The sequence below is a fragment of the Eurypyga helias genome, unplaced genomic scaffold, assembly GCF_000690775.1.
Source record: "Eurypyga helias isolate BGI_N326 unplaced genomic scaffold, ASM69077v1 scaffold2129, whole genome shotgun sequence".
NCBI classification, from domain to species: Eukaryota; Metazoa; Chordata; class Aves; order Eurypygiformes; family Eurypygidae; genus Eurypyga; species Eurypyga helias.
In genome coordinates, this window is record NW_010273799.1 from 50,326 (window position 1) to 75,626 (window position 25,301).

The window sequence follows — 25,301 nt, forward strand, 5'->3', positions numbered from 1 at the left end:
AATTTTTATTATGGCAGTAGTTTATTCAGCAGAACTGGGGTTTTGCCCTGAGAAAGTGGCCTGAAGCGGGAAACTCCAAACCTGCGTCTTCCCTTTCACCGAGTCCTTGTGTACTCTCGGCTCGCCCTTTGAAGTGCTCCTTTATATGTAGCTGACGTATTTTTCAGTTTTGATGGGCCAGCTGTCCCAGCTGAGTTGCTTGTTGTGACTAGAAAAAGGGGGGTGGGAGAACAGGCTTTGACATGGAGAAAAATCTTTTGAGCAGCTGTTACCCTGCTAAGGATGCTGTCTGAGCCAGGTGATGGTGCCTGACACCTCCCAGAGTGATCAAAGATGTTTGACTTCACACTCTTAACAATTCTGTGTGCGGGATTTAAGCATAATTTAAAATACACTGTGGCCTGTTTTGTGTTCCAGGCAGGAGCCAAGGTTTGGCACTGAGTAGCCAATATATTTGCAAAAGTATTAAGGCACTGACTGTGATAATTACATAGTATGTGTAAATATATGTAAAAGCAACTGGAAATCATCACACTCCACTTGTTTCCTAGTTCAGATACGCTGCAGTTAATAATGGTGGTGGCATCAGCAGAGAATGAGAAAATGCATCTAGATGTCATTGCTTGACAAATTTCTTGACATTGAAGACCCTGATTTCTTTTTATTTATCTGATAGCTACAAGGAAGCTGGGAGGGGACTTTTTACGAGGGCCTGTAGTGACAGGACAAGGGGTCACGGGTTTAAATTGAAAGCGGGGAGGTTTAGGTTGAATATCAGGAAGAAATTCTTCCCGGAGAGGGTGGTGAGGCACTGGAACAGGTTGCCCAGAGAAGCTGTGGATGCCCCATCCCTGCAAGTGTTCAAGCCCAGGCTGGATGAGGCTTGGAGCAACCTGGTCTAGTGGAAGGTGTCCCTGCCCATGGCAGGGGGGTTGGAACTAGATGGTCTTTAAGGTCCCTTCCAACCCTAACCATTCTGTGATTCTTTCAGATGTGAAAGAAAAGAGGAATCCGTAAGTATCATTGAAATGAAGCTTATTTCTCTTAATAATTTTCTTTAAATAATCTCTTAAACAAATAAACAACCCAAACAAACAAACAAAAACACACAAAAAACCCACCAAGCTAGGCACTGGATGTTCCTAATTTCTCAAGAAGTTGGTAGTGTGCCTGTGAGGCTCAGCTTTCAAAATACACCTGCTGAAATAAGTGAGCCTTGCTTTTACAGATGTCATGAGAAGGGTGTGGTTGTTCCTCTATCAGTGCTATCAAAATTATTTCCAGTTTCTTCTTTGACTGGGTTTAGATTTTTATTTAAAAAAAAAACCCCTGTGCTTTCTATGATATAACCTCTATCCCTTAGTCAGAACCTATACCCCAAAGGAATGAAAGAGAGCTTTTTTGGCTAATGTGCAGCATAATATGGTAGATGTACTGACCAAAGAAATTGTGAATTGACCTGTAGTCTGAAATAGAAAAAGCCATTAAATTACTACCCTTGAGGAACAACCGACTCAGCTGCTTATATTATACAATACTCTTTATACGGGAAAAAATAATTTTAGGTACGTGGATCAGCAGTGATTTAAAAAAGAAAACAGGGATGTTTTGGGGAGGTGGGGTAGTGGGGTGTGAATGCTGAGGAATCTTTCTCATATAGCAGGCTGCCACTGGCAGCAGTTTCCTGGCAACGTGACTGAGTGCCTGAATGTGTTCAGTGATAGCTGTGTTAATCCCAGCACAGCATGGAGATGCTTTGCAGCAGCGTATTAAGCGACATCATTAACGAACCAACGACTTGTTCTTTGCTGTGGTTTTTTATATGTTTATGAATAGGCGTGGGTCTTTATAATTCTCCTATGGAATAACAAGGCTCATCTGATGCCATTTTCTTTGAATACTTACTTAAGTATTCTTGAGGGCTAGAGTGGGGTGTTGAGTTTTGATGCTGTAGATAACGAAAACCTTTCTTTTTGTTCTGTTGCACTGTCAAGGTTTCAGGAATGTAGGGTTTCTCCCCAGGTGAAATAATGTAGCAGCTAAATAGTCTTCTTTTTAGATAATATGTTGATGTTAACTTGCTTTTGTTATTTAGAGTGTTTCTTGCTTCCAATTGCAGGGATATAATTTGAGATACTGCTGAAAACTACTTCAGAGAATAAAGATTTTGTGGCAGAGGTTATTTTCTTATGTATTCCTTGCCTATTTTAGCATGTTCTTTCTTAAGGTTGCTGTTTTGTCTGCCCAGATGAGTTTTTTAAGGTTGTGATATAGGACAGCATTAAGTTAAAGCCTGTTATCTTCTGAAAGAAGTAACTTCTGACCATGGATGCTGGATCAATCACCTTGGTCCTATTTCCCTACTTTTTAAAAAATTTTTTTATAAGCCTCCAAGTTTCAGTTAATTTTCATGTTTGGATTTTTTTGGTCTGTCCACCTGAAACATCAGGTGGAAGCAGGGAGAAGGGCTGAGCTGAAGAGAACTATTCTCTGTCTGAGTTGATGTAAAGTTTTTGTGCATCCCTTAGTGAGTCACTTTGGAGTTTTTGGTGTAAGCTGTGTTATAATTTCAATGTATTAATTAGAGGGTTTTCCCTTAGAGTACTACAGGACCAATCTGGTGTGGAATATGCCTGAGGACACTCTTCAGAGCTGTGTTGTGAGCTCTCTCTGTCCAGTCTGCAGTAAGCGGGTCCCTGCTCCTTTCATTTAAGGGTTTAGGATTTCAAAATGCCTTTCAACAAATGCTGGAATAGATTAGTTTTAAAATACTGAGTCTCACAGTCAATTCAGTTGTAATAAACCTGATGTCTAAGTAGAATAAAGGAGTCAATTGCTTCCACGTGTGAGCTGTTGTTGCAGTTCAAGTAGTTGTCATTTTGGGTGTCAGGGTTCCCCTTCTGAGCTGACAAAAATGTAACTGCAGGCCAAATGCTTCCCCTGGCAGCCAAATACAAATGGGAAGCAGGCTGTTCTTATGTGGGACCTGAAAGGGAAGGAATAATATTCTTTTGATCTAACAGTTTAGTTAAGAATTATTACAAAAATCATGCTGTAGCTGCATCTGCGGTTCATTATGCCTTGAAATGCCATGCCAGCTGATTCTTTCCATCCTGTGGATCTGGTATCTATGCTGTCTGTCTGCTTTCCTGTCCCTAACTTTCCCTGCTTGTGCGCATGAGAAACCGTACACATGCTCCATATTGAAGTGTCTTTTTAATAGGATTGAAGTTTTAGGTCTGTAGGATTGAGGCTTTAGCTCTGATTATCTAACTGCTAAACCAGGTTTTAATTGTGATAGTGATTGCAAGGGCACTCAAGTCCCGATCATTACAGATATTTCAGTCCCCTAGATGATGTGAACCTTGGTGTTTTCAGCTGTAAGAAGGAAATGCGCTATTTAGGGGAGGTACTTACTGTTTAGCTCTTAATTATAAATGATGATGTGCTTTTGTCCAGTCTTTTCAGGTGATAGTCGCTTTCAAGCTGCAGTTGTTTCCTATCCATAAATTAGTATGCTTCCTAAAATGATGATACTTCTACAGAGGATGTGATTAGCATTTAGTGCTAGCTATTGTGGAATGTGTTAGAGATGCTAAGAAATAATTTTAAAGGTACTCCTGCAATTTTAGAAACTAAGCTAGACACAAGAATTTATTTTTAATACACTATTACCTTTTCTTTATATATCTGCGTTTCAGCAGACTTGCCCAGGACCGTGGATTGTTTCCTAGTTCGTTTTTGTACTTGACATAAATCTATGTAATTGATGTTGGGAGATCAGCTTAGCCATGAACATACAGTGCTAGCCACAAGCGCAGTAATGGATCCAGAACAGATCAGGGTGGGAGAGTAACATTTGCAGCATTACACAGAGTCCCAGTGCACTGTTTAGTACAAACATTACAGGGTTTCTGAATGCGCTCTGCTTTCTGCCTTCTGCATGATTAAGTACTTTTTGGGCCAAAGAGCACAGTAAATGGCCTGTAATGACTTGGATAGATAAATTAATCTCTAGGCAAAGATGGTACCAGTTAATCCGTTCAGTAGCAGGCCATCTAAAAAATGAAATCTGAGATAATCAGTTGAAGGTGTATTTAAGGATAATCAAGGGAAGGTATATTTAAGGATTGCATGCACAATTACACTAAAAGTAGAACTAAATGATCCTAAGTCTGCTACAGCAGCAGTGACAAGGACTGAGATAATCTAACTAATTTTGATTTTATTTTTTTCCTAGCTTTCTGGAATAGTTACTGTCTCAGCAAAGAATCTCTAGTAAAACTGTTTGTGTAAATAATTAATAAAAATTTAGCTCCAGCCTGAGCCACTGCATTTTGCTTAAGCATTCCCACCTCCAAAATCCATGAATTCCAGCTGCTATCTATGTAATGTGCTTGAGAATAATATTTGACTTACAATTAAAATATGAAGCTTTAATACAAAATTTTCATCTAATTTGAATAATCATGAGGCTCTGATTCATGTGGCATTCCATAATTACTAGTGAAATGCAGTGAAAACAGTTCCCTTGCAGTAAGGCTTAAAAATTGAGCTAAAATGGATCAATTGCTTACTCTGTTACAAAAACTGTGTCCTCTGCAAAATGAACTCTGAAGCCAGTGTTAATTTTAGTTCAGGATTGTGCGCTAATTGATTTGTCGTGCACCAATTGATTTGCTTTTTGCTGTCAGTTTTACTTCTTAGGCTGTTTACATATGTGGGCATGGCAGTAGTGTCCATTAATAAGCTTACCCATCTCATTCAGACTGTCAATAACTTAGCTAGACTTCAGTGACTTGGGCTGAACCCTTCCACACTATTTGTCTACGGTTGGAACTGCTTTGTTTTGCTCAGAGAAGCATTGGCCAAACTGGCTTGAGCTGTTCTGGTCTTGCTAGAAAAAAAGTAGGGTTTTCTGCTAATGGTAATGAATTCTAGCGATTCTTTGTTTCCCTGAATGTGGAAACAGCTGGGATGAAAGTATTTAATTATAAAACTGTCTCAGAGGAGGAGTTGGAAGAAGAACATGGAAGAGGCAGGACATTTCTACATTATAGTGTAAAGAGACCCCACAGTCGTCTTCACAGTCAGAGATGGACCAAGCGATTCACGCGGCTGAGAACAGATATTAGAAACTTTTCTAGCAGAGGCTTCCACTGGCCTCCAGACATTTGCTCTATAGAAGATGACAATCATGTAGGCTCAGTTTGTTTCACATGTACATTGAAGATTCTCCTGGAATGATTGATAATGATTTGTTTTTCTTTCGAAAGACTTGAGCCTGTCTCTTTTTTATAAATTTTTTTATTTTATGTGTGTGGCAGCAATGAGAATGCGTGTAGTGGATGGGACAAAAAAGGGCAGGAAGAGTCAGGATGGTTTAATAAGCAGGTTACCTTGAGGAAAGATTGTTGATACTGCTGGTATTACCATGTCTTTACCATCTCTCCTCTCTTAAATATGCCAGCGTGTGATATTGCATACAAGAAATATGGGAATTGGATTTACATATGGATTTGTATCGCAAGAGCAGATGATAGTAAAGGTTGAATTTGTAGTTGTCCATCTGTCTGTGCCTTTGTTGCGTATGTGAATGGGATGTTATTGACCAACGTGGTAGCGTTTTTCTGCCATAAGCTTGCATACAAACTAGCATACAGAGCAACATAAAAGGGAGGAGAATTAGAGCTGGCTGAATGACTTGGTTCTGTTACTTCCCAGCTTTTCAGTTACTGGGCTTTGCAAGCAGAATCATTAAAGAATCACAGAGTGCTCCAGGTTGGAAAGGACCTCTGGAGGTCTTGCAGCTCAACACTGCTCAAAGCAGAGCTGATCGGGTCAGCTTGCTCAGGGTCATCTCCAGTCAAGTCTTGAACACCTCCAGCTGAGGAGGTCCCACAACCTCTGCACAGACTGTTGCAGTTTCTCTAGGGATTTTATCCATGATTTCTTCTCACCAGTGTGCTGTACTGTCTGGTGGGCGACTAACACTGCCTGCGGAGTCCCTGGCCAAAAATGTTTTGTCTTTCCCTTTTCTGTGGCTGTATGAGGCAAGCTAAGCTGTTTCTAGTTCTTCAGGTTTCTCCCCAAAGATTTCATTCTAGAGAGGATCCCTTTTAATACAGGGGGATGTCTAGAGAGGGTACCCTTCTGCCATACTTTGCTCCATGTCAGTCTCCCTCACCAACCTCCAGCTCAGTGCAGTCTTTTGTTTTAAGGTCCCCAAAAGTTGTACCTGTGTGACTTTCAGACCCCTCACAGTCTCTGAATTCCTGCCTGGCCAGTGATGGGAATCTGTCCTGCTGCACCATGTGGTTTGTAAGCGTGTAAATTCTGAGTAACTTACTTTGGATAGTGTCAGATGCTGTTACGTATAGCCATCTTGCTTCTAAAAACACTGATTCTCAAAACAGAACTAATATCTTTCAGGAAATTGTTCTTCACTAGTATTTCACGAGGAGTGGGTTTTGATAAAAGTGTTTATGATGTGGTACTGTACGTCTTGTGGCTTTAGGTTAGCATAAAACATAATATTGTAATTTATGCTAGCCTTCAAGGTTTTCTGCCTCAATTTAGGGCAAGTCCATGGGGCTTTTCTCTTTGCGCATTTTTTTGGTAGTCTCATGTTCCTTTCTCGCTGTTCCTTTCTGCTGGTAACAGTGATGAAAAACATTTATTCGCACTTCTTAACTGAATTTATGCAGTACTGCAAAGCTCTGCTGTTTTAGAATTCAGATTAAACAGTGCTGTACTTCAGTAGCTCTCATTTAATGAAAGATGCTCACAAGATACCTGGACTGGTGCTGGTACTTCATCTTTTCCTCTGGAGTCTGTGCTTGGGAATTAGCTGCTCTTCAGCTGCTTTTCAGAGTTGACTACCTTAGGTTTATGAAAATGGGAATTTGCAAGAGGAATTGTCTTATGAAGAAGATATGAATGTGTGGGGAAAAAGGTGTCCAGCAAACGTTATTTGGTGCATAACAGGATTACAAAGCTGTAGGAAATGCAAATGAGGATCTCTGTTTGAAAGGATGTTAAGTCACTCATTGACTCTTTATTCTTAAACATAATCACGTTCATGGTTAGTTTCTAATGTTTTTTTCTGATACACACAGGCTGTAGTGCAACATAAATATAGATGCTCTTGGTTTCACGTTACATGTGGTTTTTTCCTATTCTTCAAATAACAAACCAATCCTTTTCCTCCTTAAATCTCTTGGGTTATCTGGTCCTCATCACTGCTATGTTGGTACGTTTACCCCTAAATATGGTCAAAGTTAACCACATCAGCAGCGTAGGAAAAGGAAGCTTTCTGAGCTTGTTCTTTAAGGATGAAAAGACCTCTGTTTGCAAAACAATAACAAAAAAGCATTAGTAAAGCTCTCAAAATAGTGAATATCCAGAAAATGTACTTGCCTCCAGATGCCTGGCAGGTGGGTTTTGTAGAGAAGGAAGAAGATTACTGACCTATTTGTCACCCAAGATACAGGTATTGTGATTTTTGTTTTTTCATGCATCATCTATGCATCAGGCTGTCTATATTTATGAAGTATCAAGGTGCATTTCTACTTTGCTTACTTGCTTCATGGTGAAGGAAGGATCTGCAGAGAGCCAGGTATTACTTGGTTCAGTAGATAACTCTGCTCCTCCGTGTTGCATCCAATTAATCTTGTGTGATAGAGAGATTGCTCACACTGCCACACGTTGATCCTTGCACTTTACCTCTAGCTGGAGAGATTTTCTGAACATCCAGTGTGTTTAACATATTCACTGAAAGCCAAACAGCAAACCACAAAATGCGTATTTTATCTATACACAAAAAACCCAAGATGTTCTAGTCATTGATAGTTCTAGTTTGAAGAATTTTATTTTCTCTGGAGACCTGAATTAACAAACACAAATAACAAATTCAGTAAGAAATTGATTTCTTGGCACTTTGTAGACATTCTTTCCTGATGCAAGTTTTTTCTACTGGGTATTCTGTGGTTTGACCTATCAGTGGTGAACTCTCTATACCATATTACGTTGGAGCTTTGGCCCCACACTCTCACACCCCAAACCCAGATGCAGCAGTTACCTACTTGGACAGATAGGTATGCCTGGATTATTTTTCTTGGTACCCATAGTTTAAGGTAAGTGGAAAATCTGCCTATTATGTAATTTTTCCTTTATCCAGTTGGGTGAAGGAGGAACTGTCTGTCTTGCTGATTGGATCTCTATGTAGATGACAGTAGCAAAGCAAAAAAACTGACACTTTGCTTGCCTCAGTGTTGCTGTGTATAAGGTATAGTGTGCTCACTTTTTAATGGTAAAGTCCTCACTTGACTGTCATCCTCTGTCACTTGCTTTGATATTTTAAAAGTTATCTTTAATTTTGGTCCATTGTTGTTATATCTAAGCTACATTACAGTGTGTAATGCTGTGGTGGTAAATGTTGAGAAGAGTATTTTCTGTTTTGCTTTGTATGAACTGTTCTTCAAGAATAGAAAAGCTTATATAGAGAGGTACAGGAACCTGTTTGCTAAAAAGAAAAAATGTTGCTGCCGTATTATTAAGCTTGAAGATGCTAATCTGTAAATGACAATGCCTTTGGAAGTTAGAAGTGCTTGGGTGATGGTGATTTTACAGTGGGTTTGAAGTAAATATAAGTGTTTTGCTTCAAGGTTTAGGTTGGAGTAAACTGAAAATTTCTATTTAATTTCTATTATATTCATTTCAGTTTCCTATATGGGAATTACTCCTCCTTTCACAGCATGCTAATGTGCTAGTCTGTATAAAATAGTTTAATAAGTACAACTTGCTGGACACGCTGCACTTGAGATGCAGATCACTGCTGATGAGGGATGGGTGCAGTAAGCCTGTCTGTCGTTCTGTCAGGTGCGTGCCACAGCTGACAGGTAAATGCAGGTAAATATTTTGAAGCTGTACATGCTGGGAGAAGAGACGACAAGTGACACATGAGTTCAGTTGGTTCTGATACAGTGACAAGCCCTGCAAGAAGCTAACAGCTCATTATATATTACTACTTTTGGGATATTATTGCTGTTTCTACTCTACAAAGCGAATTCTAATTTTGGTATTGAGACCGGGGAAAATCTTATGGGGCCAATTTGTCACATTAGTGTAAATGTGCTAAAGCTTTATGACCTTACAGTGTTATATTTAATCTTCCACCCACAGAAAACCTGTTTGCAAGTTCTCAAGTTACACAAGTGCAAATGTAGATGATGCTTGCAAACCTATATCATTAATGAAGGGAATCTGAAAATAAAAATGAAGCCTTTGACTTTTATGTGCACTAGTAGAACTAATTGTAATTGGATGACTACAGAAAATATGGCAATCCTTGCCTAGTCTTGAAATGCTAATTCTGTTTAACGATGCTTCTGAACAAGGCCTGCAACTAATTTATTCCATCTTTCTCTCCGTGCAGAAATGTTTCATACAGTGTTATCTTTTGGAATATATTTTGCATTTTTTTGAATATAGAAAGACTTAAGGACTATTTCACTTGGAATGTTATTGAATGATGTCTTTTTATCCAGCTGTTTTAAGTTCCTAAAGATGCTAAGATTCATCCTCTTGCTCCTGACTACAATCCTTTTTGTACTACATAAAACCTTTTCATGCCTTAATGAAAATTGTTAGAATATTTTGGTGTAATTATATGAAGAATTGCCTTCTGAGTCCTGTACAAGTCCTCGGTGTGCCCCTGTCAGGATCCATATGGTCTCTGCTTATTACTATGATGGCAAAAAGCCTGAGTTATGCAATGCCTTCTTTGCCTCAGTCTTTACTGGTGAAATCAGCCTTCAGGAATCCCAGGCCTCTGAGATCAGAGGGAAGCTCTGGAGGAATACTTACCCGTGGTGGAGGAGGACCAGGTTAGGCAGCACTTAAGCTGTACATACATAACCCCACTGGGCCTGATGGGATGCACCTTTGAGCACAGAGCGAGTTGGCTGATGTCACTGCAAAGCCACCATCTTGTCTTTGAAGGGTCACGGTGTTTGGGAGGGGTTCATGAAGACTGGAATAAATGTCACTCCCAGAGGGCAAGAAGGAACATCTGGGGAACTGCAGGTTGGTCTCTCCTCGATCCCTGAGGAGGTGGTGGAGCAGCTAACCTGGGAAAGCATTTCCAAACACATGAAGGATGGGAGGGTGACCAGGAGTAGTCAGCATAGATTTACAAAGGGGAAATCATACTTAACCAATGTGATAGCCCTCTGCAACGAAGCGGCTAGCTTGGTGCGTGTGGGGAGAGCAGTGGGTGATCTTGGAAAGGGTTTTTTGACCCTGTCTCCTGTAACATCCCTTGCAGACAGGCTGACAGGGTATGGCTTAGATAAGCAAGCAGTGAGGTGGATTAAAAGCTGTCTACATGGCCAGGCCCGGAGGGTTGTGGTCAGTGGTACAAAGTCCTTGGAGGCCAGTCACTTAGTGGTGTGGCCCAGGGGTCAGTACTGCGGCCAGTACTGCTCCACATCTTCATTAATGACCTGGCAGAGTGCACCCTCGGCAAGTTTGTAGCCGATGAAAAATTAGCAGGACTGGCTGATGAGCCAGAGGGTTGTGCTGTCACTGGGAGGGACCTTGACAGGCTGGACAAGAGGACTCTCATCAAGTTCAACACAGGGAAATGCCAAGTCCTACATGCAGGGTTATCTGTGGGTGAGCCCCTGCACTCATCCAGGCTGGGGGGCAGCTGGCTGGAAAGCAGCTTCTGCAGAGGAGACCTTGGGGTCTTGGTGGACAACAAGCTGGCCATGAGCCATCAATGCGCTCTTGTGGCAAAGGTGGCCAGCAGCATCCTGGACTGCTTTAGGAAGAGTGTTGCCAGCGGATCGGGATCCTTGCCCTCTGCTTGGGAGAGGTGAGGCCGCATCTGTGGGGTTCTGTGCAGTTCTGGGCTCCCCAGTACAAGACAGACAGGAACTTACTGGAGTGAGTCCTGCATGGATCCACGAAGATGATGAAGGTTTCTGGAGCATTCTTCACATGAGGAGAAGCTGAGAGAGCTGGAACTCTTCAGCCTGGAGAAGAGAAGGCTTGGGGGATCTTATCAATGTATATAGATACCTCATGGGAAGGAGTGAAGGACAGGGAGATGGGGTCTTCTCAGTAGTGCCCAGTGACAGGACAAGAGGCAAATGGGACACAAAAGTCAATCTGAACATCAGAAAACACTTCCCCCCACCCCGTGAGGATAGTCAAATACTAGCACAAGTTGCCCAAAGAGATTGTGGAGTCTCTGTCCTTGGAGATACTCAAAACGTAGCTGGACTCTGACCGTGGCAACTGGTTCTAGGTGTCCCTGCTGAGCAGGCTGCAGGACAGGGGTCCGTGTCATGCTGGACAGTACTGTGACACAGTGTGGTTTGTGGAGTATGTTGGAAGACTGGGCTCTGAGCATTATAACGGAAGTAATTATCTGAAAATTAACTTGCAGCACAGCAGTTAATTTGAAAAATTAACTTGTGGAAGAGGCTTTGGAAGAACAGAGGCAGGTTAACCCTTTGAAAGAAACATAGCATTTAACTCTGTGCTTCTGTCTCAGGATGGTAGAAGTGTGTTTTTCCTGAGGACATTTCTTTAAAATGCAAAAGGTTTCCTTCAGAAACAGTTTCTTTCCCTTACAGGTTTAGGCTGTTAAGACAGAATCAGCATGTTTTTTGATGAAGATTGATGACTAGAACATCCATTCTGTATCCCAGCAGATGACCTCTAAATTAATCGATCCCAGTTCTGATGATCTGTTTAAAATAGATCTCTGCCAGCATGTGTTTTCATGTCTTCGACCTCAGGGGGATTTCTAGAAATGATCTGATGTTTTCCATTCAGATTTTTCTGAAAAATCCTTCTGCTTCAACCCAATGTTGGAAACCTCATTTTGAAAAGGATTTAAAACATAAGCTCCTTTTTGTTGCTTGTTTGTCACTGGTTCAGTATTTGATTCTCAGGGTGAGCACCCAAGCCTAGCTGTGCTGTTCGTTCCCAGGCTGGGAGGCGCAGCTCAGTAGCTTTTACATTATGCTCTGACCACGCTGGAATGGGGCAAATCGCTGCTTTCCTAGTTCAGCTTTGCAATTACATTTTACAGGGAATAGGGGAGAATGTATGTCTGTGTCTGATAATTCAGAAAAGCTGCCATTAAAGGATAATCACTCCACATAATCTTCTGCATGCTACTGCATGCTTACACACTGGTTACTACTAAACTGCATACTATTTCTGGGGAAAAATAAAGAATTAAAAACCTGACTGGGCTTTTGTGACCCTTTAAAGATCCAGTAGCTTTGTATTTTGTGGCTCTGTGTCCACCCACCCTATGCTGAGCTCACATGGTTGGGTTTTTTTAAAAGAAAGTATGCATTACTTAAAAAAGAAATGTCTATTTTCTGTGCTCTTAAAAAGTAATTACCTAGAACAGTTAATGAGAACAGAGGAAAATACAGAAAGGATATTTCTTACTGAAGGTGACGGCTGTTCAGTTCCTGTGGTGTAAATTGTGCAGTGCTACTTGGGAAAGCAAGAAAAGATGCAGACAGCTGACGTCATTCTCCATGCAGTGAAGGTCACCAGTATGTTGATTAATAGTAGAGTTGTGGGGTTTTTGATGCCCTTGCACTTGTTCTTAAAGTAGGGAATAATTAAAATAATTACAATTATAGTCCTTAGTGCAGAATGGCCATGAAACATATGTGATCCCAATGTTACATTGTACTTACCCTCCTGGAGGGAGCAGAAAGTCTTTCATTTAAATCAGTGCAAACACTACTTTCCTGGGCGCCTGAACTGCTGATAGGGTTGCTTGCCCTCACCGTGCACATTTGTAGAGCAGCAATGAGAGGCACTTGGCTGTTTTGTTAGTAACGCTTTGAACGGCAGGGAAAAACCTAATACCTAATTTAGTAGGAAAGATCGGTTTCTGTCCTGGGCAGAATCTGCAATCTTCAGGAGACAAAGAAAATTCTTAATACATGATTCAGTCTGTGAACTTGTGGGTGTGTAATTTGCTTATTTTCTGCTGCTGTTAATGACTAGAGGTCACTCAGGTGTGACATGGTCACTCGAAAGCTTGTTACCTGCTAGCATGTTTTCTCTCACTGGTGCACACTCACCCTCGTGCCCCTTCCCTCCTGCCCCTCACCTGGAGAGCAGCCCACTAGGATATCCTTTGGGAAGCAGCATCACGGTTTCCCGGTCGGAGCAGCGTGCGGTTAAGCTCGCTGAGCTCAGTGCCATGTGACTGGAAACGCAAGGAGCAGATTGACATCCGCCGCACGCTCTCCAGCTCGTCGGATAGCCAAAAAAAATAAAAGAAAGGGGGGGTGGGAGTGAGGAGGGGAGGTTCCCTGGCTTTTTTCTAGCGCTGTTAATTCCTACTGGAGCTTGTTTGCCGCGAGCTTGGTTCATGGCAGTAACAGAAGCAGCGCTGCTTATTTGGGTAGCTCAGTGCTCTCAATGAGGTCAAGCTGGATCAAAGGGAAACCTCCTGTGGAAGCATCTACTGTAAGTTCTGATACTGCTTTTTCCATGCTCCCTCCAGAAGAACTGTCGCCTGTACAGCCGAGCCAGGCGTCGGTGCTTTGTGCCTTCCCGAATGATAATTTTGCATGAGGCTGTCAGGTTTTGCGTTAATTGAACTTGTCCGTAAGGCGTCAGTTGGATAATAATGCTGGGCATTTTGGGAGGAAAGGGCTTACTGTTCTATCCTTTTATTTTCTGAGGCAGTGGGAAGAAGAAAGTGTGGTTTTGTCCTTTGGAAAGGCTCCAAGCTTTTGAGGTTACAGCTCGGCAGATTCTGTTTTATGTAATCTACATATTCTACTTTCTAAATAAAGTAATTGTAAAGTGTCTTTCAGATGTCCTTGGATTTCACCAAGTAGCTGTTCTTTGGGGAATAGTTACCTAAACATGTATTTAATTAAAAAAAAAAAGAGAGAGAAAACAGTTTCTTCAAATCTTGGAAACATCTGTAGTAACGAAATTTCAGAGACTCTCCTTACACAAGCTGCTGTTCACTGAGGGGTCTCTCCTGTGATCATTCAGAAATATTCCTATGAAACCTGGTTCTGAATATCAGCTGGTTTTAACAAAACTTTTCAGTTGCAAAGACTTGCACAGCGAGATGAAAAATTTCTCATTTTATGTAACCAACTAGCTGTTTCTGCAAAAATGCTGTTGAGCATGGAGGAATGCTAACCTTTAGCAGGTAGTGTTGGCTCATTTACAGCATGGAAACCTTGGGGAATAATGAATTGCTGGCCTGTAAATGGTTTTAACCCCACTTTTTATTTAAAGTACAAAAAGCTTCCCTGAATATGTATCTGGAAGGCTTGCAGAGTGATTTCAATGGACTGAACAAAAAACCTACCACCTGTTTGGATTATTGTTGGTAATATATTGTAAACCCTGAGGGGAAATAAAGGAAAAAAATCATTATCCCTTTCTACTGTAAAGTTTCTCCTGAAAGGAGATGGCATGATGTGTCTCTCCTGATCTTCAGCTAGTCTGGAAGCCAGGCTGTATTGGCATTATTGTGCTGTGAAGCAGCGTAATGTTGCAAGTGTCATAAGGTCTCATGGTATTGCCTTAGCCCCCCCCAAATAATTTTGGGTTTTTTTTTCAAAGGTGTGTACTTTAATCTCCTTTTTAACTCCTTCAGTTAATAGTCATGACTTCCAGTTCTATAACTGGATAGAGTAAACGGGGAAAAATAGCGTGAAATCTGGTAATGCAACACCTAGGTTTGAAGTACGAATATTTGCTGGAGAGATTTATGAAACAAACTCTTGAAGACTCAATTTCAACTGTGTACTTCTATTTAATAAGGAGAAGATTTGTTACTTTAATATGTTGTGATTTCTGTCTGGCATCACTGCAATATAAACATGTGAAGATAATGTGTAAATTAGCGTCTGATAATTACCACTGTTGTTCTGAGAGATCAGGATGGGTTTATGAACCCATCACTGGATTTTTTTATTTGAAATCTGTATAGTTTCTTGGTTTTAACAGAAGCTGTCTTTGGTTGCACTGAGATGGCTCCATTTTTAAACATATACAGTGTAAAAAACCATACTGTATCTTTTTGTCCAGATGGTGATGTTTCTTTTCATTTCAGCATTCAGCTTCTGAGTTGATCCTAGTTGAAGATGAAATGACAGATACTGAAGATAATGAAGAGGAGGATTTGGGAGTCATGGATGATCAACGTAGTGTAATTCTCCATCTCATCTCTCAGCTCAAACTTGGCATGGACCTTACCAGGGTACGGACACTACATCCCTTTTATAACTGGTCATCTCTGTGTGTGTGTGTGTGTGTGTGTGTGTGCACGCACACGCGTGTGATTCCTGTGGGCATGTCTTGCCCCCATGGACGATGAAGTTTGTCCTTTCATAAGGGTGTGGTTCCGGAGAGCTATGGAATGCTGTGTCCTGCTAGGCAGGCTTTCACATGAAGTGACCGTATCAGCTATTTTAGGTATAGAGGGAAGGGCTGGGGGGAAGGGAAAGATAAAACAAGATTAAAAAAAGTCTGAAACTTTCCTTAATTTTTAAAATAAGTCGTTCAAAGCAACTCTGTGTTGTGTATGTATCCCGCATGTGTGTTAAGTCAGGTGCACTGTGTGTTTGGGGAGCCGTGATGTCAGTTTTCTGCATAAAGGAGATATATGCTCAAGTTAGTGCTTTGTGGATTGGATTTGGCAGTTTAAAAAAACCCATGATGGTAAAGAAATCAGTCTTCAGTGTATCACTGTTCTTGTCTCTGCTAAGCAGCTCACCAGTTTAACCTTCTGTGCATCCTTCTGGTTCTGGAACCAGTATTCTTATGAGCTTACCCATACTGATGTGATCAGAGAAGTTGTGGTGGTGGTGTTTTTCCTGTAAGTTCTTAGAGTTTCGGAAATGAGGTAGATGTTCTGGAAGCAGGGAGTGCCTCTTTTTGAATAGTCCTACATTCCAGTGAAACCTTCTCAGGGGACTTCATAATCAAGTGGGTTTTTGTAAAGATACGGAATACCCTGTCCTTCCACAAAGGTTTTCTACTTAAAAAGGCAAATAAAACCCCTGTAACCCACTTCCACAAGTAAGAATAGCTCATTCTGACTTACTCCATCCACAAGTAAAAAATTAAGTTTGGAATGACCAGAGAATTTTTTGTGCATGAAGTAGCTATGCAGGAGATTGTTCTCACGGGCATTGTCATATTCTGAAGAGTTCATATGCGTTCCTTTTGATCTTACATTCCAATCAAAATCTGTTTTTACTGTCACTTTCTTACAAAATAGGGCTTTCTCAATATAGTCTTTTCTGCTTCCTCTGGAACAATTGATAGTATTTAAAAATACTTATATTTTTATAAGACTAAGCAATCCCATGATCTGTTGCTAAGTATAGCTATTGAATAGCTGCACGGAAATGAATGTTTTCTAAATAGAACAAAAGTTTCATTTCATTCTTGAATAATTTATACCTGTCACTTCTGAGTACGTCTGGGTTTGTGTACAGTTCACTTTTGGTTTTGTTTTCCTTATATTCCTCAATTTTTCATAGCTCTTCCTCTTTTCTACATTGGTTTGCTAAGGCTGTCCTAGTCGTTAATGTTTAAATCTAGATTCAGGTTCTTTATCTGTTGTTCTTGTGTCTTCAAAACATTTTGTCTTTGGTAACAAACAAGAGTTTTTCCCTCTGATTTCCAGTGTCATTTTTTTGTCATGGCAGAGGAGGCAAAAACCTCAAAGACACCCAAAGTTAATGTAAACGAGAGAAATTCCTGTAAATAAGAGAAGTGTAGACACTTACAAGTAGGAAGTTCAATATGTATGTTAACCTATTTCTTAAATGGTGTCCTTAGGGCAGTTTTTGAGGATAGTGGTAAATATTACCAGATCTTATAGCATGGCAAAATATTGGTATGCATGAACACGTGCATGTAATACCCACAGTCTGAAAAGGGAACGGGAACAGGCATACGGCAGAGTTGGATCTATCTAGCCTGTGTGATGCATGAATACACATATGATGAGTATTAATGAGACAGGCCACATGTGCGCATCACTTTTCTGACCATTTTGAGGATTAAAAAAAATAAATTACAAGACAGCTGGCTGCCTTTTTTTTTTTTTTTAATTTGCTTCCTGACATGAGGCCCTTAGGGCCGCAGACATGTGATGATGATAAAGCTTGGTTTGTTGGCTGCACCTCTTCTCAGTTTTCATTATTCCTCTGAAAGTCAGGTTTTGGATAGCCTTGATGCAAGTCGCCTTCTGCTGGAAGTGGTTGTGGCACAGCGGTTGCTAATACCAGAGGATGTTTTACACATTTCTGCTCACCTGTGCCTGCTTCCCCAAGCTTGTTTATTTGGTTTGTTTTGTGAGCTGTGGTTTGTAACATGGCACACACGTGAACAAACAGCTCTTCGGAGCCCCTGGGGGCTTTTGGTGCTGGGTGCGTTACCGTTACCTTCATGTACCATCTCAGAAGAAACAGCATCTCTTCCTACGGGGCGCTTGCTTCCGTTAGCGTTGGCCTTCCCTGCACCGACATGCATTCCCCACGGTGATGATAGCCACGTTGAACGGTGCTTCACTTTCGAAACGTGCCGTACCGCCATGTCTTTGAACGGGGAGTTGAACAGTAAAAACCTACTGTGAAGGAAAACACCCGCAGTGAAGTATGAAATCTGCACAGGGATTTGCTAGAACAGGCTAGGCTCTGTGGTGGCCAAATAGGCTTCGATAGCTGCTAGAGAGCGTTGGGTAGGGGGGTAGTTCACAGCAGCACAACACAGTACAAAACTTGTACTGGGTTGGGACTTTAAACCTCATTTAAAATTGGAATTGCTGGGGAAAAGTAAATGTCTAAATTGTTTGTTCTTTGGACTTACAAAAATGAAAAGTAGTGCCAAAAATCACTGGCAGCCTGATAAATGTGTTGGCAAATGGCATCTAATGGATTGAAATTAATGCTAACAGTTTGTACAGATGGGTGATGACTCCCCCGCATTCCCTTACCTTCCCTACGCAGTTAATGTGTGCTAAAAATAAAGGGCTGCCAGTCTGGGTAAAAGGGCTGCCAGTAATTCTGCAGAACATCAGCCTGGTGTAAATTAGCATTGTAGTGCAGTCATGGCGTCATAAATTTTTACTTGGCTCGTCAATATATTCTTCCTTTGTAATTTTAAAATGTAAATGGGATGAAAATAGCCTGTTTTATCCCCACAGTGACGCAGATGACAGTGGAAGGCTTTTTGTACCTCTCTGAGAGGGACATCTCAGCAAGGGGTACCTTGGCCAGATTTCTGAAGAAAGTGGGGAATGATGCTGACACCCATGTTTCACCTCACAGTAAATAGTAAGGGGGATAGATACCTCTCTTCCTAAGAAGTCATGCTTTTACTGTTCTCAGTTACATTCAGATCTTATTAAGTATAGGTAAATCCTTCACAGAGAGGGTGGTGAGGCACTGGCACAGGTTGCCCAGAGAAGCTGTGGATGCCCCATCCCTGGAAGTGTTCAAGGCCAGGCTGGATGAGGGTTGGAACAACCTGGTCTAGTGGAAGGTGTCCCTGCCCATGGCAGGGGGGTTGGAACTGGATGGTCTTTAAGGTCCCTTCCAAACCATTCTGTGGTTCTAAATTCAAACCTTGGAGTTTATGATCAAGCGGTGAACCAATAATCTCTTTTAAACCTCAGTGAAGAGGGAGAATGCCTGTTAAACTGCTCCTTTTTGCATGAAGCCTGAGAGAATAAGAACATAGACTATTCTCACATTTCAGAATGTAATCAGGAGATTTTTTTTTTTGCTTTAGACTTTGGCAACTTGGTGTTTATTCTAGAGAGATTCTTCTGTCGTTTGGTTGTCATGCCAGCTTTTTGTCAGAGGAAAAAATACCATGCAGTTTTGACCTTTTATGCAAATAAAAAAAGAAAATTGTTGTGGTCCCAAACCATTACAAAGAACTTAGGTCCTAAGTGGGTTTTTCTGGACAGGGCATTCTGCTTGGCTGCAGAAGAGTTGAAAACCTTATTCCTTATGGTATTTCTTCGTGTCATACCATAAAATTTGCATCATCTTAAGTGTGGTCTGTAGTTTTCTTTCCTTCTCCTCCGTTTGTGCCAACAAAGGTTGCTCTTTTCAGAGACAGCCACTTGGGCATAATGAGGTGCAGAGTGCTGTTTATTCGAATGAGTTTCCCTGCCCTTTCAAGTCTGCAGTGAACTGATAGTCACTGCTAGTATTTTGAGACACAGGTGATTGTTTTTTCTCTGTTTTGCTGTCAGTTTCCCCCTTGATATCCTGGTCTTTGAGTGTACAGTTAGTATTAAAATGAGATCCTGTATTGAGGTCTAGAGATGCTGAATTGCATTTTTTAAAGATTATGTCAGATAATGTATATTTGGTCAGCATGCGAGTGTTGCAAGTAAGATGGAATTGTTTCAAGAACTAAAAATGCTGGAAGAAAATCTTTCCCTGCCAAAGTTTCAGATTTCACTTTTAAAACCCAGCCGTCTCAGCCCCTTGCTGTCACACCGCCATGGGGACTGTAGGCTGGCTTCAACACTCAGTAGTTTGCCACTCATAGTGTAAAATTAAGGTCCTGCATCTTCTGGGGCCTCATTAGGTTGGAAGTAGAGACAGTGTAGATCCTTGAGGCTTAGAGAGCAGAGTCAGAGGAATATCACAGATTGAACTTTGCTTGCTAAACTGGTAAAAACTGCTAGCCTATGAAAGACTGTAGGTGTGTCAGGAACATAGAGATGGGAGAGAGAGAACGAGCGTGTATGTTCCCAAATGGAGCGGTGATCTGGTGTTTTGTGGTTGTGGTTTGTTGGCTTACTGTGGTTTGAACTGTTGTGACTGTTGGGTTTATTCATGTTCACAAGTTTTCTTTGAAAAGAACTAAATGGTGAATAAAAAAGTTTGACAGCTTCTATTTCATTATCCGTGGGATCCGAAAGGACTGAACTGTGCTTTGCTCCCACTTAGAATTGCAACCTTGGGCAGCAGGGAGGGAAGCAAATATGAGGGTTTGCACAGTGGCTCTCTGCCTGCTGTTAATAACCCTTGCTTTTGGGAAAGGGAAAATGTAAGTGCAGTGACGGATCAAAGAGGAAAGCAGAAGAATTTCTTTAATAGAGGACAGCTGCTGGTCTGCATCCGGCATCACTGGGCCACTTCGATTCTGGACAAACTTGGTGTGCCCGAAGTGCTTTGTTGGCCACGCAGGGGCAACCTCTCAGCTCCCCAGGGATGGTCCTGAGCAAGGGGTGGAGTGTTGGGGGAGAAGGAAGGGAGAGATATAAATTATTTTAGGTCCTGTAGCACTTAGGTTGGTCTTGCGGTGCACTCCAGGACACCTCATGGAAAACTCTTTGTTAAAGAGTTATTCCTCAGTGGTTGACTCTGGCAGCATCTGCGGTGCTACATGAGCCACTTGAGACGGCATCCAGATCTCTCGGGGCTGGCTCCCTCCAGCGCAGACTGCCTAGTGCTCAGTGCCAGATTCTTCTTTGCCCCTCTGGAGCCTCTCTGGTCCCAGGATGCGAATGTAACAGCTTGTGCAGCATCTGTTTGTGTCAGCTTGCCTGAAATACGGTGAAGGCACGCAGGGACCCACTGCAGTAGTATGGTACGACCTCAAACTGAAGGAACGTGCCCTGGACCTGGGGGTGATGGGGTAGCATGGAGGTGGCAAGGATTTGACTTGTGAGGTGGGAGAGGACATGACGCATATAGTGACAGTGTGGGGCAGAGGGAGTCAAACCAGGAGTGTTTTCCTGCCTAAAGCCTCTTGGGAGGGGACCATGTCATGATTTTGTCCTCGGAAACCCACCTGAGATTTGGTTTTGGTTGGATTTAATTGGCTTGGTTTGTTAGAGGCTGGAAGGGACCTAGCAGGTATGCAGTGGGTGCTCAAGGGTGCAGGAGTGAAATCGGGAGCCCGTGACAGAGGGGGTAGATGTGTCTATCCCTTGCACTACCCACCACTTGCAGGTTGGGGATGCGTTCATTTATGTAAAATGCTCATCTTCTAGTGGTGCGGGAGGGAATGCCCCTCCCTTTTTGATTAGTTGGGTTTGTTGGTGTTTGATGTAAATTAATTTACATCAAAGTAAATGTTTTTATGTCCTGTAAACAAGGGGAACAATAGTTGGTTTGTTGACTGAGAGGAGAGGAAGAGGCAGATTTCCACGGGAGCGGAACAGCCCATCCCTGTTGCGTGAGCTGCTGTTGGGAATCATAATGAAATAGGAAGCAGCCAGCACAGCTACTGAGGCCACTGCTTTTTCCTCCGCTCGTTATTTACAGTGCAAAGAAAATGAAATTGCTGTGGCAGAGGGGAGGAAAACACGCCATCCTGAAACTTGGCAGGGCCAGAATTGCAGCTGTCTTAACTGTTCTCCCCCCCTTTTCCCCCCCTCCCTGCGGTCCTGTGATCATGGGGAAATCATGTCTGCCTTTGTCTGCTTTGCATACAGGTAGTGCTTCCAACATTTATTTTGGAGAAAAGATCCCTGCTGGAGATGTATGCAAATTTCATGGCCCATCCAGACCTGTTTTTGTCAATTGCAGCTGGAGCCACTCCCGAGGAAAGAATTATCTGCTTTGTGGAGTATTATCTAACAGCTTTTCACGAAGGCCGAAAGGGAGCGGTTGCCAAGAAGCCCTATAACCCTATAATTGGTGAAACCTTTCATTGCTCCTGGGATGTGCCTAAAGATAAAGTGAAAGCATTCAGAACTAACGGTGCCTCTGCGGTTTCTAAGGACCCAACCAAGGAGTTTGGCCAGGACCAGTCCGCGTGCTACAAGCTGAGGTTTGTAGCTGAACAAGTGTCCCATCATCCACCGGTCTCTTGCTTTTACTGTGAGTGCAAAGAGAAGAAAATGTGTGTGAACGCTCACGTGTGGACCAAAAGCAAGTTTATGGGCATGTCAATAGGTGTTTCTATGGTAGGTGAAGGTAAGAAATGTGCTTTTCTTTTGGCTTTTTTTTTTTGAGCTAATGCTGTGAGTGTCAACGCAAATCCAGCTGTTTCCCTGCCTGCTCTCCCTCTGACCTTTCATTTGAACCTCGTGCCTGTTGGCTTTTGTGAAGTTTGGAAGTAGAACTACAAACACAAGGTGCACATGATGTATATAAATGTGTGCCTATATTTATGTGAGACTGTTAATTATACCTAAAGTACAGTCATATGATAAATTGCAGTAGCAAATGGCCACTGACAGTATGTTCTGAAAGAACTTTTTTCTGTCTTGTTCACTTTTAAAATAGTAGGTCATAGAATTGTTCTGGTTGGAAAAAAATCTCTAAGATCATTGAGTCCAGTCATTAACCCAGCACTTCCAGGTCCACCACTAAACCATGTCCCTGTGTACCTCATCTACATGTTTCTTAAATACCTCCTGGGATGGTGACTCCACCACTTCCCTGGGCAGCCTGTTCCAGTGCCTGACAACCCTTTTGGGGAAGAAATTTTTCCTACTATCCAATGTACATCTTTCCTGGTGCAACTTGAGGCCATTTCCTCTTGTCCATCACTTAGGAGAAGAGACTAACACCCACCACTCTGCACCCTCCTTTCAGGGAGCTGTAGAGAGCGATCAGGTCTGCCCTCAGCCTCCTCTTCTCCAGGCTGAACACCCCCAGCTCCCTCAGCTGCTCCTCACAGGACTTATGCTCCAGACCCTGCCCCAGCTGATTTGGTGTGGGACAGTTTCCTAACTGGAGCAAAGCCAGGTAGGAAAACCCACAGTTTTACTGAAGGCTAACATTTTTTTCTTTTTCATGGTCTCTGTGGTGTTTACAAAGGTAGTGTATTATCTCAGTCTTCATAGCAAGTCATGCAGTTGAGGTACAAACTGTGATTTGCTGTATCCTACATCTACAGTCTGCTTTGGGATAAGTCATTGCTCAACGTGAGTTAAAAAATACAGGGAATCACAACAAACTCTTAATGGATGATGTGAACTGATAAACATGCCCTGTACCAGTGCTGTCACTGCCTGCTAGTGTATGGGTTTAGTATTTCTAAGTAATATAGTTAGAGCCTTTTGCCATTTGAGGGTAATTTGCTGTGTATGGTTTTTAGAGTCTCGCCTTAACTAGTTTTTAGACTGTAGTCTCAGTAGCACCAGGATAACTTAGGGTAGATGTTTCTTTTTGTCAATTATGTTAAATATTATGACATGTAAGGTAGTAAAAAAGTAGAGTGGGAAATGTAGTGATTTGGTTTTGCTTATTAATAACAGCAAAACAATTTTGGTGAAAACATGCAGGTATGTTCTGCTCTTTCTCCCAGCTAGAACTAAACAACAAACTCGAACAGTTGAAAGGGCTACAGCAGCTTCTTTCCTGACAGCAAAATACTCCCTTTTTTTTGTAGGAGAGCCATGAAACTTCCTTGCTATTGGATTTGATATTGTTGTGGTGGTTAAAATCTGTAACAATGCTCCTGTTTCCTTCTTCCTACGATTCGGGTATTTTGCTTTTTGTATGGAGTAAAGGAAGTTGGGAAGGGAGTGTCAGAAGGGAAATTGGTCCTTCTGTCTGCCTCCTGAATACTACTGCCAGCCTGAGTCATCCTGCATGTTTCCAGTACAAATCAGTTTCTAGTACTGTTTTTCTCAGTTAAGGGAGCTATTTAATGGAAATTAAATTAAACACCAAGTCACTTATGATTATGTAGGAGTAGGGAAATTTCTTTTTCTTGCTGCTAGCGCACACAGTTCCCTGGGATTGGGGGTGTCTACTGTGGGCATTATTTAAGACTTCAAAGTCCTGATGTGTCCCAGTTTTGAGAGAGAAAGGGTCTAGGAATTAACCACTTCCCTACCCAAGGATTGTTTAATGTGTGTGTTTGAGAATAAGTTCTTCCTTACCCCTGTTGTGGTGTTGGTTTGTTTGGGTTTTTTCCCCATGACCCTGGGGATATCCCAGGATTGGAGGCATGCTTTGGGGAACATCTGCAGCGGTGAACCCTTTTATTGCAAGGTTTGCTCCTGTCTTTCCAATGAGCGTTTCGGGAGGAACTTTGGTTTGCCAGTTTCTAGTTAGCTCGCATCTTTTCTCTTCGTGTAAGCAGTGCAGAAGCACGCAGCTTCACAGTGATGGCGTTTTTGGCAGGTGATGGAGAACCTCCAGTGCAGCCCAGGCATTTCTGTTGTGTGTTGAGGACTAGCACTAGGCAGCGAGAAGCTGTACGGCTGAAGCTTTTCTGCCGTCTGCAAACAGACAGCCTAACCCTGACAGCCTCAGTGGTTAAAAAGTTTGCTTCGCAGTGCAGGTTCTTCACTTGAAACCACGCTTTCTTAATTTTTTTTTCTGAATTTATTTCAGTCCCAGGGAAGTGTTCCTAATTAAGTTGGTGTGCAGGTTTGTCAAACTGTGCAAAAATTAGAATTTACTGCAGATGGTTTTTTTCTCACGTACTGCATAAGTTCTGTAATAGATTGAGGTCAATGTGAGTACTGGGGAATAGAGTGCTGAACCAAGAACAAGGAGCTGCTGCTTACAGTGTGGAAAAGCTGCATCTGTGTGTACATGGCTGAAAATGCACAGCCTAATAATTTTTTTAACGTGAAATATAATTTGGAGAATTTTCTTTGTATTGAAGGACACTTCCTGCATTGCAGCATTGCAAGTGTGGTGAGTTAGTCCAGCAGAGCAGATTGAGGAAAGGCGTTAGTTGGAAGGTGTATGAAGGTGGTTAAGATAAAGTCGGCTACTAGGAGAAGCTTTCTGACAGCAGGGTTGGCTGGTAAGGTTGTAGAGTCTTATTTGAAACTGTTAAAACCAGGTTAAGCGAGTTTCTCAGGAATGATTGAAGTATGACTGATCCTGTTTTTGGTAAGAAATGAAGTGATATAAGTCAGAAATCCGTGGCTTTTGTTTGTGTGTAGTTTGGGTTTTTTTCCTGCTGTGCACTGGTTGACCAAACTCAGGATGTGTTATTGCTGATTTTTTTTTTTTTTTTTTTTTGTCTTGTCCCTTCATTCTATTTTTTTCTTTTTCCCCCCAGTTACAAGGATTTGGCTGTTGCTGGGGTTTACTTTCGGCTGTTGCTGGAATTTACTTACATACGTGTGGGTGCCTTTGACTTTGTTAGATCAGCTAGATTCTATTTGATCTAGACTCTCTCTGATGCTATTTGAAAGGCAGTTTCCTTGGTATCTCTAATACATCTGTGTCCATTCCGGGACGCCATGTAAATCATCCTGGTGTTGGTACAGGAGTTTCATTATACTGTGCATTCATTGGGTGCTAGTTGATGTCTGTAGGGAA

The 25,301-nt window shown here is 42.0% G+C and overlaps 1 protein-coding gene across 1 annotated transcript in view; it reads left to right on the forward strand.

The window, feature by feature from the left end:
- The window catches only part of OSBPL10 (oxysterol binding protein-like 10), a 79,469-nt gene that overhangs the window by 44,486 nt on the left and 9,682 nt on the right, over nt 1-25,301 (forward strand). The window contains exons 8-9 of the mRNA XM_010159598.1: nt 15,134-15,280; nt 21,497-21,980. Of these exons, the coding sequence (XP_010157900.1) occupies nt 15,134-15,280; nt 21,497-21,980 (631 nt within the window). The remainder of the gene's footprint in view (nt 1-15,133; nt 15,281-21,496; nt 21,981-25,301) is intronic.